At 35.3% G+C, this 14,649-nt stretch overlaps 1 protein-coding gene across 1 annotated transcript in view; it reads right to left on the bottom strand.

Annotated features, from left to right (window-relative positions):
- LOC150108694 (dynamin-like) overlaps positions 1 to 14,649 on the bottom strand; it is a 306,464-nt gene that overhangs the window by 103,364 nt on the left and 188,451 nt on the right. Inside the window, exons 11-12 of the mRNA XM_090416156.1 lie at positions 12,510 to 12,667; positions 1,105 to 1,156 (exon numbers count right to left, since the gene is read on the bottom strand). Coding sequence (XP_090272282.1) covers positions 1,105 to 1,156; positions 12,510 to 12,667 — 210 coding nt within the window. The remainder of the gene's footprint in view (positions 1 to 1,104; positions 1,157 to 12,509; positions 12,668 to 14,649) is intronic.

Raw genomic sequence — 14,649 nt, 5'->3', positions numbered from 1 at the left:
ACTCTATTATACGGAAGCAAAACATGGACCATAAAAAGGAAAGGTGAAAAAAGAATTCAAACAGCAGAAATGAAGTTTCTCAGAAAAACAGCTGGATATACCAAGTGTGACCATAAAAGAAATAAAGAAATTTTACAATCCCTGAATATAAAACCAAATTAATTACTACATAAGACAGTATAAACAAAAATGGATAGAACATTTAAATCAAATGGACAACAGCAGACTACCAAAAATATTATACAGATACAAAATAAGTGGGAAAATAAGAAGACCAAGAAAGAGATGGCATGAGACCTGAAAAGGCCATCTGGTCTAAAATCCATGTTATGAAGAAGAAGAAGACTATTTTACGTATTATAGGTACTGTATTTAGTTTGCTTATTATATCTTTGTTTTTAATCTGGTCCAGTAATGTATATCCTGCAGCTATCACAAAGTTAATTTCCAACTATATTAAGCCATTGTTCATGATGGTCCAAGGTTCGCTACCAAAGATAAGTATTGGTCTTGTCAATGTCTTGTTATGTCATAAATTAATACAATAATACAAGGAAAACAGTGAATAATATATTTATTTAAAATATATTATTCACTATTTTCCATATGTTACTGTGTTAATTTTGTGATGGTCTTATGGCACAAGCATCTCTTAAAACGTCTTGCATGCTTTAATTCTGGTATGTCTTTGTACTTTTTTAAAATCAAATAATTGATTAATGATTCAAATTGCTGCATACTTTTGAACTTTTGAATTATTACTTTTGAATTTACATTATTAATATAATTATTAATATTAATTATTACATCACTGTACTTTTGAATTTCATTATTAATATAATTTTCTTCCTTGTGAAACAAACCAGAGCAGCTTACTTGCTCAATAATTGTGTTTCCAATACTTAATAGATTGGAACTAGATTTAAAATTTAAATTTTAAATCTAGAACTCATTCTAGATTTAAAATTTAAAAATACATTTTATATAAAAAACAGGAAAAAATCTAATATAAATTTTTGTGAGTAAACAGTTAAATTACTTGATAATAAAAGTTTCAAACATTACATGTTAAAATAATAAAGACCACATATATTATTTTTTTACCTGATTTCCCAGTTTTCTTTTTCCACTAACAGCTTCAGCATGCTGTTGTGCACTGCAAGTAAATATACATAAAGTACAATGCAAGAGAAGATATAAATTATTTTTTTAAGAATATTTTCAGAGTAAGATAAACAGGTATACCAACTTTTCAGCATATACTCAGTGGAAAAAAAAAAAAATTAAGCTTATAAATATCATTCCTAAGATCAATAGCAGATTAGTCATGGAAATTGGATTAATTACTTAATAATATTATTAATCTTTTTTAGAATGTTTCCTCCAGCTGACAAACAAGTAATTCACCAGTAACCATGATACCTTAATACAATATTAAATGAATCTTTAAGGATGGGCAGGGGCAGTAGTTCAGATGGATAACTTTCCATCACTGAGGAGTGAAATCAAGAGTTAAATCACATCTTCTCCCTCTTTTCATGTACGTTCAAGTTAAGACAGAACATGATATAAAACCAACCAGCCTTTTTTTTTTCCCCCCAGAGCATCTAGTTATCAAACAACAGAACAGCCACATGCAAATCATTCTCAAATATAAGAATCAGTTCATCTGCATTTTTTTTTGTTACATCACATTCTTACCCATGAAAGGTTGTAAACGTTTAGCACATTAGTATCACAGTCAGCTAAGGGTTAAAAAATCTAACCCTCAAACATTACAGACAATATGTCACAAGCAGTGTATCCTCCAGTTTCTTAGTCTTTCCTGTACCTTGTTATTCATCCATTGTTAAAGCTGTTAATAATCCCATCCCCCAACACGCATACTAATGAAACATCTCGCAAGCAGTGCTTCCTCCAGTTTCTTGCTTAGCTACTTCTCTACTTTGTCATTCATCCACTTTTAAAGCTGTCAATATCCTCACCCCATACATACACCCACTCCACCAACACAACATTTATTCTGCACATAACCTTATTTGACTACTGAAGCAAAATATCAAATTACCTTTAACATACACTTTTCGACTAGTAAAATTTACAATGTCTAGCCACATGTTCCAACATAACATAACCTGCTTCTGTAGCTCATGTTCTGAAGGTTAGCTGTTGTAGAACTTCCCTGGACATTTCCTCACAAATGTTTGCGTTGCCAAGAAGATGTTCAGCTAGATGACATAATATATTCTTTTACCAAGTACCAAGCTTAATACTTTTGGCAACAGCTGCTTTTAGCCTGCTTTAAAATGAGTCAAATAATGTGCTTTAAGTTGGTTTTAATACGATTCTGAAAATTATACCATCTCTTCACCCCAATTTATGGAGGAAAAGAAAAAGTCTTTTTCTGGTTAAATTTCATTTACTCCCGCTACCTTTCTAGATTTCACATTTTTCAGGAATTTCAGGATGAAATTCGACCACAAACATGGAGGTATAAAAGTTTTGCATAATTCAGAAGGCCTGGTCAGAGGACCAAATTCCAGATGATTGGAGCAGATCTCTCACAGTAACCATTTATAAAATGGGAAATAACACCAAATGTGAGAATTACAGAAGTATTTCCCTAATAAGTGTTCCTTGAGCTGTTTCTCACATATACTTGAGAAACAGCTAAGCTTGGAAAAGGAACAAGTTCAATTCAGGCCTAATAGAGGTTATCAGGATCAGATTTTCACTTTAAGACAAACAGATGAAAAATGTTGGGGAATATAACAAGGATTGTTATATTCCTAAGTTTGTATTTAAAGTTTTGTTGATCTGAAAAAGCCATATGAGAAGATGCCAAGAGGAAAGCTCTTCAAAATGCTACAGTTATATCGTGTAAACATAGTCTCTATTTAAGCTGTAAGTCAGTAGTTAGAATCGAAGGAGGTACAGGAAGATGGTTGGATGTTAAATCAGGTGTGCAACAAAGGTGCACATTATCTATATGGATCACATTATGAAGGAAAGTGGTGTTAAATCTGATTATCAAAATTGGCAGATTTAATCTTAGCTCTTTACTTTATGCAGATGTTATACTTCTGAATAAATCCAGCACAAGTCTGTAAGATTCCCTGACTAAACTGAATATGTTGTAATAAATTTAGTATAAAAATCAGCAATAAAAAGTCAAAGACAATGAAAATAGGCAGAAACACTGAAAACATTTCAGCTATTTAGGCACAATTTTTAGTGAAGATGACAAATTAAATATGGAAACAGATAAAGAATTAGTAAAGCTGGTATGGTAGGAAGTCAACTGCATACATTTATATGGAATAAGAAAGAAATTAGCTGCACAGAAGACAGTACTCAAACCAATTTTGACTTATGGATCTGAGAGCTGGGTTAGAAATAAAACACCTGATCAAAGATTGCAGACCTCTGATATGAGGGTTCTGAGAAAGATTTGTGAGTGAACAGATGGAATCAATGGCAATATCACATTAAAAATGGGGATATTAGGAAAGAACTAGCCATTGTTAGCATTCAGGAATGTGTTTTGCTTGTGAAAATCAAAATCCACAGGCGGGCCGCACAAAATTGCACCGCAGGCCACATGCAGCCTGTGCTTTGGACAGCCCTGATATACAGGAAGATACCTACATACGCAATCACATCATCCAGTCCAACAGTATGGCATTTTAAAAACACTCACACACACAGAGCCAGAGCCATTTGTTCTAATGATACAGCTCTGACCACAGAACTCAAATATCTGCACCAACGGTTACAATTCCTATAAAATAGATAAAATACTACACAGCCCCATTACTCCTCCCTTCCCTAATACACAGGAACACAACAGGACCATCTCTATTCCCTATGTCAGAGGTACATCAGAAAAGATAGCTAAAGTACTGATGAAAACATGGCCTTCACACTACTTTCAAACCGCATGTAAAACTAGCAACTCTGATCTGCTCGCCTAAGGATAAACTTCACCCTTTAGCACACCGAGGAATGTATGAAGTTCCTTGTGACTGTACTTGGCCTACTATGGACAAACAGGAAAATCAGTTAACATCCGGCTGGAAGAACATAAAAAAATACATTTGCTACTATTACTATGGCAAGTCAGGACTGGCAGACCATGCTTTGGACACTCCTTCACACAGGATTAGATGGAAGAAAACGAATGTGCTATTTAGGAGTTGTTAAAGATCTGAAAGATTATTTTTTGAGTCAGCAATGGCTTTGAAGAATTCTCCTAACCTGAACAAATATAGTGCATTAATTTGCCAAAAATTTGGGGGACTGTCATCCTAAGAGCAACTCCCACATAGCTGTAATGTTAGAGGGTGCCAAAATAGGAGTTTAGATCAAATACAAGTATGTTGTGTTCTGATTATGCTGATTTGAAATTCAGTAAAATATAAGCAGTTAATAAAACATCTTTTGATTAAATTGTTTGGTGTTGTTAATACCATTAAAAAATTAAGTCATGAATAACCATCAACACCTAAGCTTATCTGTTAATTCGATCCTCAGATAAGGTTTCTGAATTATGCAGCCACTGCAAAATTTTCATACCTCCATATCTGAGCATTTCTGATCAAATATTATCTACTCTACTGCCTTTCCACATTTTTTTTCAAGTTTTTGATAAGGTTTTTTACCTCCAATACTGATATGTAGTCCTGTTTGCATTCCTCTTAAATATTTTCTACTTAATATATAAACTTCTTTAACCAACTCATCTGCATTTCACACACAGTATTGATGTTCTTCTGGCTCTCTGATTAATATTCTTATAAGAATATAGAAGATTCTGCTAAACTCATGTATGATATCCAGATAAATGGCCAAAAGCTAATAAAAATTGAGAATAATCATTATAAATGGAAAAACTAAAAATCACACACAAAAAGTTAGAATATCCTGTAGGTAGAACCATTAAGTAATGTTTCTCAAAACTTTTATACAGTTTTTCCCTCGATATTTACAAGAGATGCATTCAAGACTTACAACAAATAGCGAAAATCTGCGAATAATGATGCCTCCTCCTGGTTACTCCCCTCTTAGAAAAACTTTTTTTTTTTTTTTGTTTGTTAAAGTAAATGTACACCCAACTGTCAGTCAGTACACACAGGAAATAATCTTTGCACTAGCTCCCAAGCAACTATGGATTTCCTTCTCCTTTTTATAAATATACCACACTATTAACTCATTAATGCCGTATGTCTTCATTATGGCCACAAAAGATTTCAGATTGTTAATCTACAAGACAACACATGAATGTCAATGTCAGTAATTTTTTCGTCACAACTGACAAAAAAAATTTGACAAGACCAGTGTGTGCCAGTGACTCACCGATGATGACATGCACACATATACAGCTGTGAGTTGTGTGTTTGCACACAGCTGGCACACAGGAAACACTCATGGAGGTCAGATCCCGAGCAGACCACCATGGGTGGTAGGGTTTTCATAAATAATTCAAACTGCGAAGTGAGAGACTGCAAAAAAGCAAGGGATCACTGTAGTGCCACAGTCATTTCTATTCATGATTAGGAATTAAATAAAGCAAAATTCTACTCAAAAAGAAAACTGCTGTACAGAATGTTTGCATGCTTCCTGCAAGAGGTATTAATAATAGCCTGTCCAACCCACCTAGTTCTATGAATGCTTTAACATCTTTTCCAAATTACTCTATTAGTCAGGTTTTACATTTTAGACTAAGGCATTAACTACATCAATAAAATTCTAACCCAATTTCTTACTTTCATATAAGCGAATCATGACTTTTAAATGCTGTCCTATATATACTGCTAGCTTAGTATTTTGACTAGTCTACTGTCCAACCACAGATGCAAGATCCTTGACTGGCAATTTCCCAAGAGTGTATTATTATTATTACATGATACCTCCAGGGAGTCCAAAGACTCATCGAGGGAGGGCATCTACTCTACAACTCTCTGTCTCCACCACTCACTACAATTAACCGCAACTACACCAACGCCCACTATTTCCACAGACAATTACAGACATCCATGCCCATATGCTCTCCAGCCAAATCTTCATGTCGAAATGGAGAAAGGAATAAGGTGATATATGAATTCATTACCAACACATGAAATCACGTGCTTTATACATAAAATTTTCCAAATGTTGTACAAGCAAAAAACTAGAAATTTCATAAAAGTAAAGCTAATTTTCCGATGTAAAATAATAAACATTCATCCCAAGAAACGCATTGATTACCCTATTATAGGAATGGATGTGTTAAGGGGCCTCGCAGTTGTGGTCGCACAGCTCTCTTTACATATAAATTTATTTGACTGATTCCTAACCATACCAGCTCTGTCTATTCCACTCTCTACTTTGACATCTTTAAACATCAAATCTTTTACCGTATTTCTTCCCCCCCCCCTTTTTTTAAACTGATGTTCATACCAAACTTGTTACAGCAGTTACCCGAATTTTGTTAAAGAGCCTAGAGACCCTGCACTGGATTTATTTAGGAATATAACACTGGTTACAAAAAGCAAAAAATGAGTTCTCATATTTAGATAAAGTTTTAATGTCACTTTCTTTCATAATGTGATCAACATAGATTATCAGTAACAGTGAAGATAGCATACATCCCTTATTTTAAATTTTACAGCAAATGCCATGTAAAATGAAAGTATATGGTATACTTCAATATCTTCCAGTACATGAAATAACTGTTGACTAATAAATCTTAAATACAGACTATACTATAGTATTTTAAACAGCTTTTTCTCTTGGATCCTTAATATATGCTATTTCCAAACTTTGAAAATGGAACTTGGAAACCAATCCTTGTTATGTTCCCATCATTTCTTAAATTATTTGCCTTAAAACTAAATTTGTCTTAAGTTACTATGCTTAACCACCCAGACAACAAGTCTGGTTGTCTAGGTGGTTAAGCATAGTGACTGTCCAACCAACAGACTCTGGGTTCAAATCCCATGGTGAGCACAGATGTTTTGTAAATGTCTAAGTGGGAGATGCATTTTATCTGGTGGAAGATAACCGCCTTGCTTACTGGAGACCTAATGTGACACGATTTGAAAAAATTCCATGTTTGGTCTGTAGGTGATATTCTTCCATTACAGACGTAATGGGGGAAGATAGGCTCAATCCTTTGTTTCACAGGAAATGAAATTATTAACATGCAAGTCACAGGATAATAGAAAAATTTGGACTCAACAAGTCTTATCTATGTGATTCAAACTAATGACAAAACATGTCACACTTTCTGTTGATGATTGTGTAGCCTTACAGGTGAAGCATTTATTATAGTCTTAAGGTGCCTCCTCACATATAAAGAATATTTCCAGAATAAACTAGACTCCTATGTATAAATCCATCAAAGTCCTATCCACAGCCAATTCAAACCAGGCTGAAACTGTGTATATCTGCCTGATGAAGTTTTTAGATAATTTTCATAGTTACACGTTACAAGATGGATCCTCGGACATATCACATTCTCTAGTGGAGGGAAAGTACAAAAGCATAACCTTACTTACCAGCAGAATGATTCAAGTAAAAACAAGTTTTGATTTCAAGGCATGATTTCTAGCTTTCTTTTCTTTCCCTCCACTAGAGAATGTGATATGTCCGAGGATCCAAATCTCTCGCATCCTCCCTCAATTTAGAAAAATTATGATTCAGATAGTGAATAATGTAAATTTTTAGTGATCTGACAAGAGTACAGTGGAGGAGGAGGAGGGAACAGGCAGCATTACCAAGGCCATGTTAGGAAGCATGAAGAACATTAAATATAACTGAAAACAGGCAGCATGCGACAACTGAGTTCCCATATGGCTTCTGAAATAAAATACACTTTTAAATACTAATGCCAATTGGTGGAACTTTAATGATTTAATTTCTATTCTTTCATGTTGATTAAAGATGTTTACTTATGCTAAGTGATTTTAAATCCAATGTTTGGTATATTAAATCAATCACTGGCAAGATGCTATTCCTTGATTACTCCAAATGAGGAAAATTATGTTACAAAAATAGTATTATTAACTTCAGAACTCTAAGGAATCTAAAGACTCATTGAGGGAAGCCCACACGCTCATGCAAAAAAATCATCAAATCATGACTTAAACCTAATCACAGTTTCCATTCTCAACCAGACTCTCAGACAATTCCACTCACCAACATTCTTCAAGAACCAACTTATCACTACCTTGCTCACACCCTTTTTCTACAGCTCTTGGGAATGGCCAGTTGTTTTACCCTTGTCTCCCTCTACTTTATGAAAAATTTCTTCTACTTAATCTGGTAACAACTCTTTACCAACCAGTATATCCCACATCATATCTTCCTCTTCTATTCACAAGGCTCTGAAAATTCTCTGAATCTTTTCCTGGACTATCTTTATGATATCCTCATCCCCTCAGATTTATGCACAGCAGTCCATAGGCAATCTGCTCAAGACCTTGAACAGATTGCCTTTACTTCTGCATGTCAAGGTAATCCTCATCATTGCCATAATCTGTTGTGATGTTCTATAATTTCAGCAATGTGAATGAACAATAAGCTTCATGTTTGTCTACCATCACTCCCAGGCCTCTCATCTCTTCCACCTTTTTCAAAATTTCTCCATTAATTGTATACTTTGCATCCGATTCTTACCTATCATATTTCAAGACCTTGCACTCCACAACTTTAAAATAGTTGGCTCCATTTTCTTGCCCACTCAATCTTTGTTTTTTTTTTTTCGTGTGATTTCCACACACGCAAAAGGTTGCAAGTCTATAGTACATTAGCACTGTAAGTGGGTTATAAATTTTTTAAATTCTATTTTTTTGTATTATTTATTTTTTACATAGTCTGGAAATACTGCTCTAGAGACCAAACATGGAACTGGTTGCATGTTAGTTATGAGGATAGGCTGAGGGAATGTGGCCTGCAGAGTTTGATGGATAGAAGAAGGAGAGGTGATATGATTGAGACTTTTAAACTGTTGAGAGGTGGTTACAGGGTTGACACTGGGGAGTTCTTTCGCCTGGTTGAACAGCAGGAAGGAGTGATGACAAGAGACCATCCCTGGAAGTTACGAAAGGAAGCTGTTTGCAAGATGGTGAGGAGTGGTTTCTTTGCATGGAGGGTGGCTAAACCACGGAATGCATTGCCTGATGGAGTGGTGAGAGCGAGAACGGTAAATGAGTTTAAGGAGTGGTATGATAGACTTTGTGTTTCTTGGGGGGGGCCCTCCCCTCGATGAGCCTTTTGACTCCATAGAGGCCTGAATATTAATAATAATAATGGAACATTTTCAAGTCACTTCAGTCCTCCAATAAGCAGGGTGATGAAATTCATCACCCACCTAAAAACAATCACAAACATCCATGCCCACAATTGGATTCAAACCCACAACTTGTTGGTTGGAGAGTGGATATGCTAATCAGGCTGGCAGTCTATTGAGATCCTTCTGTAAGGCCACATCTTTTCAGCTTCATAGTTCTCCCCCAACTTTTGCAAAAGCTACATATGTCCAGTTAAGCATAGCATATCTCCAATATCATTAACATACAAATAAAACAATAACAGACCTTGCAACATTTGCTGGTTAACCTTCTTTTGAAATACCACTACCCCATACATGATGAGCTGATATCCATCTCACAGGCAATCACCTAACCAACTCAATAATCTATTATCCAATCCCATCCATTTAAATCTAGATGCAGCAATCTATCAAAGACACTTTTAAAAATCTAAGTAAGCCACTGTATATGCATCCTTATTATCAAATGAATTCATCACCTTCTGATGAATATAATACAATACATAAGCAATTGCTAAATATGACCTCCCCTGAACAAATCCATACTGATCATTGTATTGCTATTATCAGTCCTTATTCTGAATCATAGTCCTCATCAACCTCTCTCACACCGTAACCACAACCCTTTGTGAAGTGAAACACTTTTACCCTCTTTCCACTCCTCTGAGATTTATCTGGTTGCAAGACTCATCATAAACAGGTGTACTAGAGATGCTATTAATTCTTGAGAGTTCCATCAGAACACAGTGACATATAGTGAAGTCCTACTGTCTTATTAACATCAAGTTTACTTAATTTCTCAAAAACATCCTTGCTCACTCCTTATCAGTCTCTCCTCCACTACATCCTCTACACAAGCTTCTCACAATGTTGGAATCATGTGGATGCAATACTTTGATCAAATTCGGGGTGAATACTTCAATTATATCCTCTGCATAGTTACCAATTTGGTACTGTCATTTGCCAATATCATCCTCCTATAAACACTTTCCATGAATGACCCAACGGTTCATTTAGGACTATGGGAGAAGAAAAAAAAGAAAAATTAAACACTTTATTCTACTTAAAAGAACTCGCTAGAATTTTTTTTGACTTGACTAGCGAATTTCTGTCATACTGTACTTTTTGTTGTCCTTACCAAATGGCCTGCTCATTGTACTCTTTATGCAGCTGATTATTACCATAATAATGTTGTGTTGCCTCCACAGTGCCTTCTCTTTTTCCAGATATACCTGCTTGATCCAATCATGCACATTTTTACATCCACCTTATCCTTTTCACCTTTGGAATACATTCAAACACTGCCGCTGCTGTTAAATATCTTTTGATCAGTGCCCAAGTAGCATTCTTTTTGTCCAACTCCTCTTTCTATGATATAACTTCTAGCTGTCTCCTAATTTTTCATAATCACCACATTGTAGTTCCATACTTTCCTCACAGAAGTTCTTGTATGACTGGCTACAACTCAGGTGATTATATCATGATCGCTGTCAAGCTGGAGCACTCCATTCACAAATGCATAAGGAGAAGTAATTCATTCTCTTTATTCCCCAATACTATCTCATCACTCCCATCAATCACCCTTCTCTTACTCACTAGGCCCATTTGTATATACATTTCTTTGTCTGCACCCTCTGCATTCCCCAGCCTATAGCAGCAACCAACTAAATATCTCATCCTATTACCTTCTACCTCAAACCATACTGCTTCCAAATTTTCCTCTCAAATTTCAACTTCGTGCAGATATAATTCACCTACCACCAGCAGCATCCCTCCCTTCTTGCACTTCCTATCTTCACAAAAAACATCACACCCTTCTTTTAAATACATTGGCTTTTTACTCAAGACGTTTTAGGGCATTATCAGTGTATTTTAGAGGTAAATATATGCAGATGAATAGAGGAAGAAATTTTGCACTTACCTTATTCCAATGTTAGGATGTCTTCGTTATCCATACTTCTGCTGTTAAGCCGTTAAAGGGGGTGTTTGAGACAAGGTAGCAAGATTAAATTAGAAAAAACCGTTTTTTTTTTTTTAAAAATAATATATATATATATATTATTATATTTAAGGGCACTTCTTTGGAAAAAGGAAGGGATTTATGGGAAACAGGGCTGGGGGCTAAAATAGCCATATAAATAATAGTTTTTTAATAAGATGAGTAACATGGGAATCTTCCCAGAAATAATACCTATATCACACCCTTCCATTTTCATTCAAGTCAGGATACCATTTTCAGCCAATCAGTTTTCACTTATTCCAACTATTTTTGGCAGAATAAACTCAATCAATGCAACAATCATCTTGTCTATTTCTGATACTCCTGGCATTCATAAATAAGCACAATAATTCATTTCTTAGTCTATAACAACTCCTGCCCATACTAAACCTCATCTGTGAGTGCCATACACTTACTCCCATCTGCTCACCTTCATAACCCTTTACATCTCCCCGGATTCAACTATTTCAAATGCATCCCAGGCTATCCCATTCCTATGCTGAGCATTTCCATACATACATTCATTGCTGCTTCTAGAATCCACTCTCCTTACACTGTCTCCTGACCACTTTGACTCTCCTCATTTCACTGTCCAGCTTGCATTTATTCTTGCATCTACATATCACATTACATCCCTCTGTTTACAAACACTTCATTCTCAACTGATCTATTCTCCTGCTTGTTCACATTGCTAATTACACACAATGGTTAGATAATAGTTCTTAAATAAAAATCAATAACACTTGAGAAAAAAAAAATCACAGCTGATTGCAGTAGTTCAATATGCAAAGTGATTCTCTATGAAAGCTTTAAAAAGTGTATTTTATACCAAGAGCAACAGACAATAGTGAACAGTAATCTGGGAACCAAGAACAGTAGCAGCTGAAAAAATGAAATGTGCACTTGATAATGAGGTAAAAAATGTAAGGTGATCTTCAGAAATAATGAAGATACATAAAATTTTTCAGTTTTAATAAAGTTTTTGAGAATTTAATTCATCTTAGCCTAGATATTTCAGTAAGTGCCAAATTCACAGGTTGTCTTACATTCAAATAAATACAAATATATTACAAATCTGTCTAAATGTCAAACATACCTGAACTGGAGACAGTCAAAAGTAAACTTGACTCATTACAAAATTAAATTGAGTACTATTACTGTTATTTGCAGTGTTCAAACACTGGATGGGAAACTCACTTAGTAAAGCCAATGAAATCTTCATGATTCGTATTCATATAAGCCAACTCCATATCTACTAGCAAAGATATTTGATCTTTGGTCTTTTGCTCTCTTTCTCTGATATGAGTAGTGATAATTCTTTCTGTTTCTTCCCTTAAATATGGATAACGATTCATCTAGTTATAGAATGTTAATTCACAAAATTAGTATGAAACAATGCAGCATGCAATTTTGGTTAATATATTTCATGCACAAATCAAATTAGAAAACATTATGCAACATATCATTTCTATAAAGTATTTTCACTTATCTACTCTACTATGAAGGATTTTCATTCCAGACTACTCAAACAAGTTTCAAAACATTAACCATGATAAATATACATACATACTGTCCTATCCTAATGAGACTTTCAATTTATTTATTTATTTGGTATTAAGTAATTTGCATTTTATATGCATATTTTATTTTAACATGCAAAAGTGAGGAGTGATATGAAAATTCATATTGCTTAGCAAACTACATTTGTTTGCATGTGTGTGCACAAGTGTAAAAAATCAACTTCTATGTGCACAATTCTAGCAAAGAATGAAACCTGCCATTTCCATCAAAGCACTGTGTGATCAACATCTCTGAAGACAGTATATAAATTTGATAATTTGTAAAGGATGGATTTCCCAAAATGATGTGACTATGTGCTAATTTAGGGGAAGTATAAAAATTACATAACTATATAATCAACCACAAATATTACTATAATTTTAATAATACCAAAGTATAAAATTAAAATATAAACTGACACCCCCACCCTTCCCAATCTGTCACTTAACACAAGAGATGATACTGAAATTCTCTTTCAGACTGAATTTCATTTCTGTATCACAGAAAGAAAAAGTCATCAATAAAAATGCGAAGGTATTTACAAACTTGGTGAATGTATTAAAAAGGAAAAAAAAATAGTCATAAGCACCCCCTCCCCCCAAAAAAAAGTGCACAGGACAGAAAAGCAGTTGATAACTTTCTTTCATCAGTGAAGAAAGAAATGGGATGGATTATTCTTCATCCATAAAGAGGATGAAGAATAAAAAAATCGGTGGGCCTTGAGAGCATCCCAGTGGAAGCATGGAAGGCACTGGGGGAAGAGGGAATTGACCTGCTGTGGGACCTATTAATAAAAGTTTGTCAACAGGAAAATATACCAGAGGAATGGAGAGAAAGTACTCTTGTCCCCATTTACAAGAGTAAAGGGGATGCACAAGACTGTAAGAATTACAGAAGAATAAAGTTTCCCACACAATGAAAATGCATGAGAGTATTCTTGATGGAAGACTGAGGAAGGAGGTGGAGATTGCAAAGGAGCAATTTGGCTTCATGCCTGGTCGATCGACGACAGATTCTATCTTTGGGTTACGACAGATGATCGAAAAGTTTCTACAGAAGCAACGGGAGCTACATCTGGTGTTTATTTGGAGAAAGCGTATGATAGAGTGCCAAGGCAAGAAGTCTGGGGGTGTTTGAGGGAGAAGAAAGTACCAGAGAAATATGTCAGGCTGGTGCAGGAGATGTACAGAAATGTGAAGACAAGAGTTTGGACCTGCCTGGGAGAGACAAAGTTTTCCAGTGATAGTTGGCTTGCATCGAGGGTCAGCATTAAGTCCGTTCCTGTTTAATACTGTGATGGAGGTGGTGACAGAAGATGCACCTAGGATTATGTTATATGCAGATGACATTGTGCTGCGTGCAGAATCAAGAGAAGAGGTGACAGCTAAATTGGAAAGTTGGAGGAAAGTACTGGAAGAGAGAGGTATGAGACAGAGCAGAAGTAAGAGTATATGTGTTGCAAAGAGGATAGCAGCCAGGAGACAGATCTGGAGCTGGAAGGAAATGTCATCAGAAAGGTCAGTGACTTTAGATACTTAGGTTCAACAAAGAAAGAGGATGGTGAGGCTGAGAAGGAAGTGGGATGCAGGATACAAGCAGAATGGAGGAACTGGAGAGAGATGGCTGGAGTGATATACGATAAGAGGGTGCCAATCAATCTAAAAGGCAAAAATCTACAGGACAGTAGTGAGACCAGCAATGACATATGCTATGGAAACTGTGGCCCTGAGGAAAAATAACAACAGTTTTATTTCCCTTTTTATATATGGGTACTATG

The sequence above is a fragment of the Typopeltis vanoorti genome, chromosome 3, assembly GCF_054136105.1.
Source record: "Typopeltis vanoorti isolate ZY-2024b chromosome 3, IOZ_Tvanoo_1.0, whole genome shotgun sequence".
Taxonomy (NCBI): Eukaryota; Metazoa; Arthropoda; class Arachnida; order Uropygi; family Thelyphonidae; genus Typopeltis; species Typopeltis vanoorti.
This window is presented reverse-complemented; position numbering and strand designations above follow the sequence as displayed.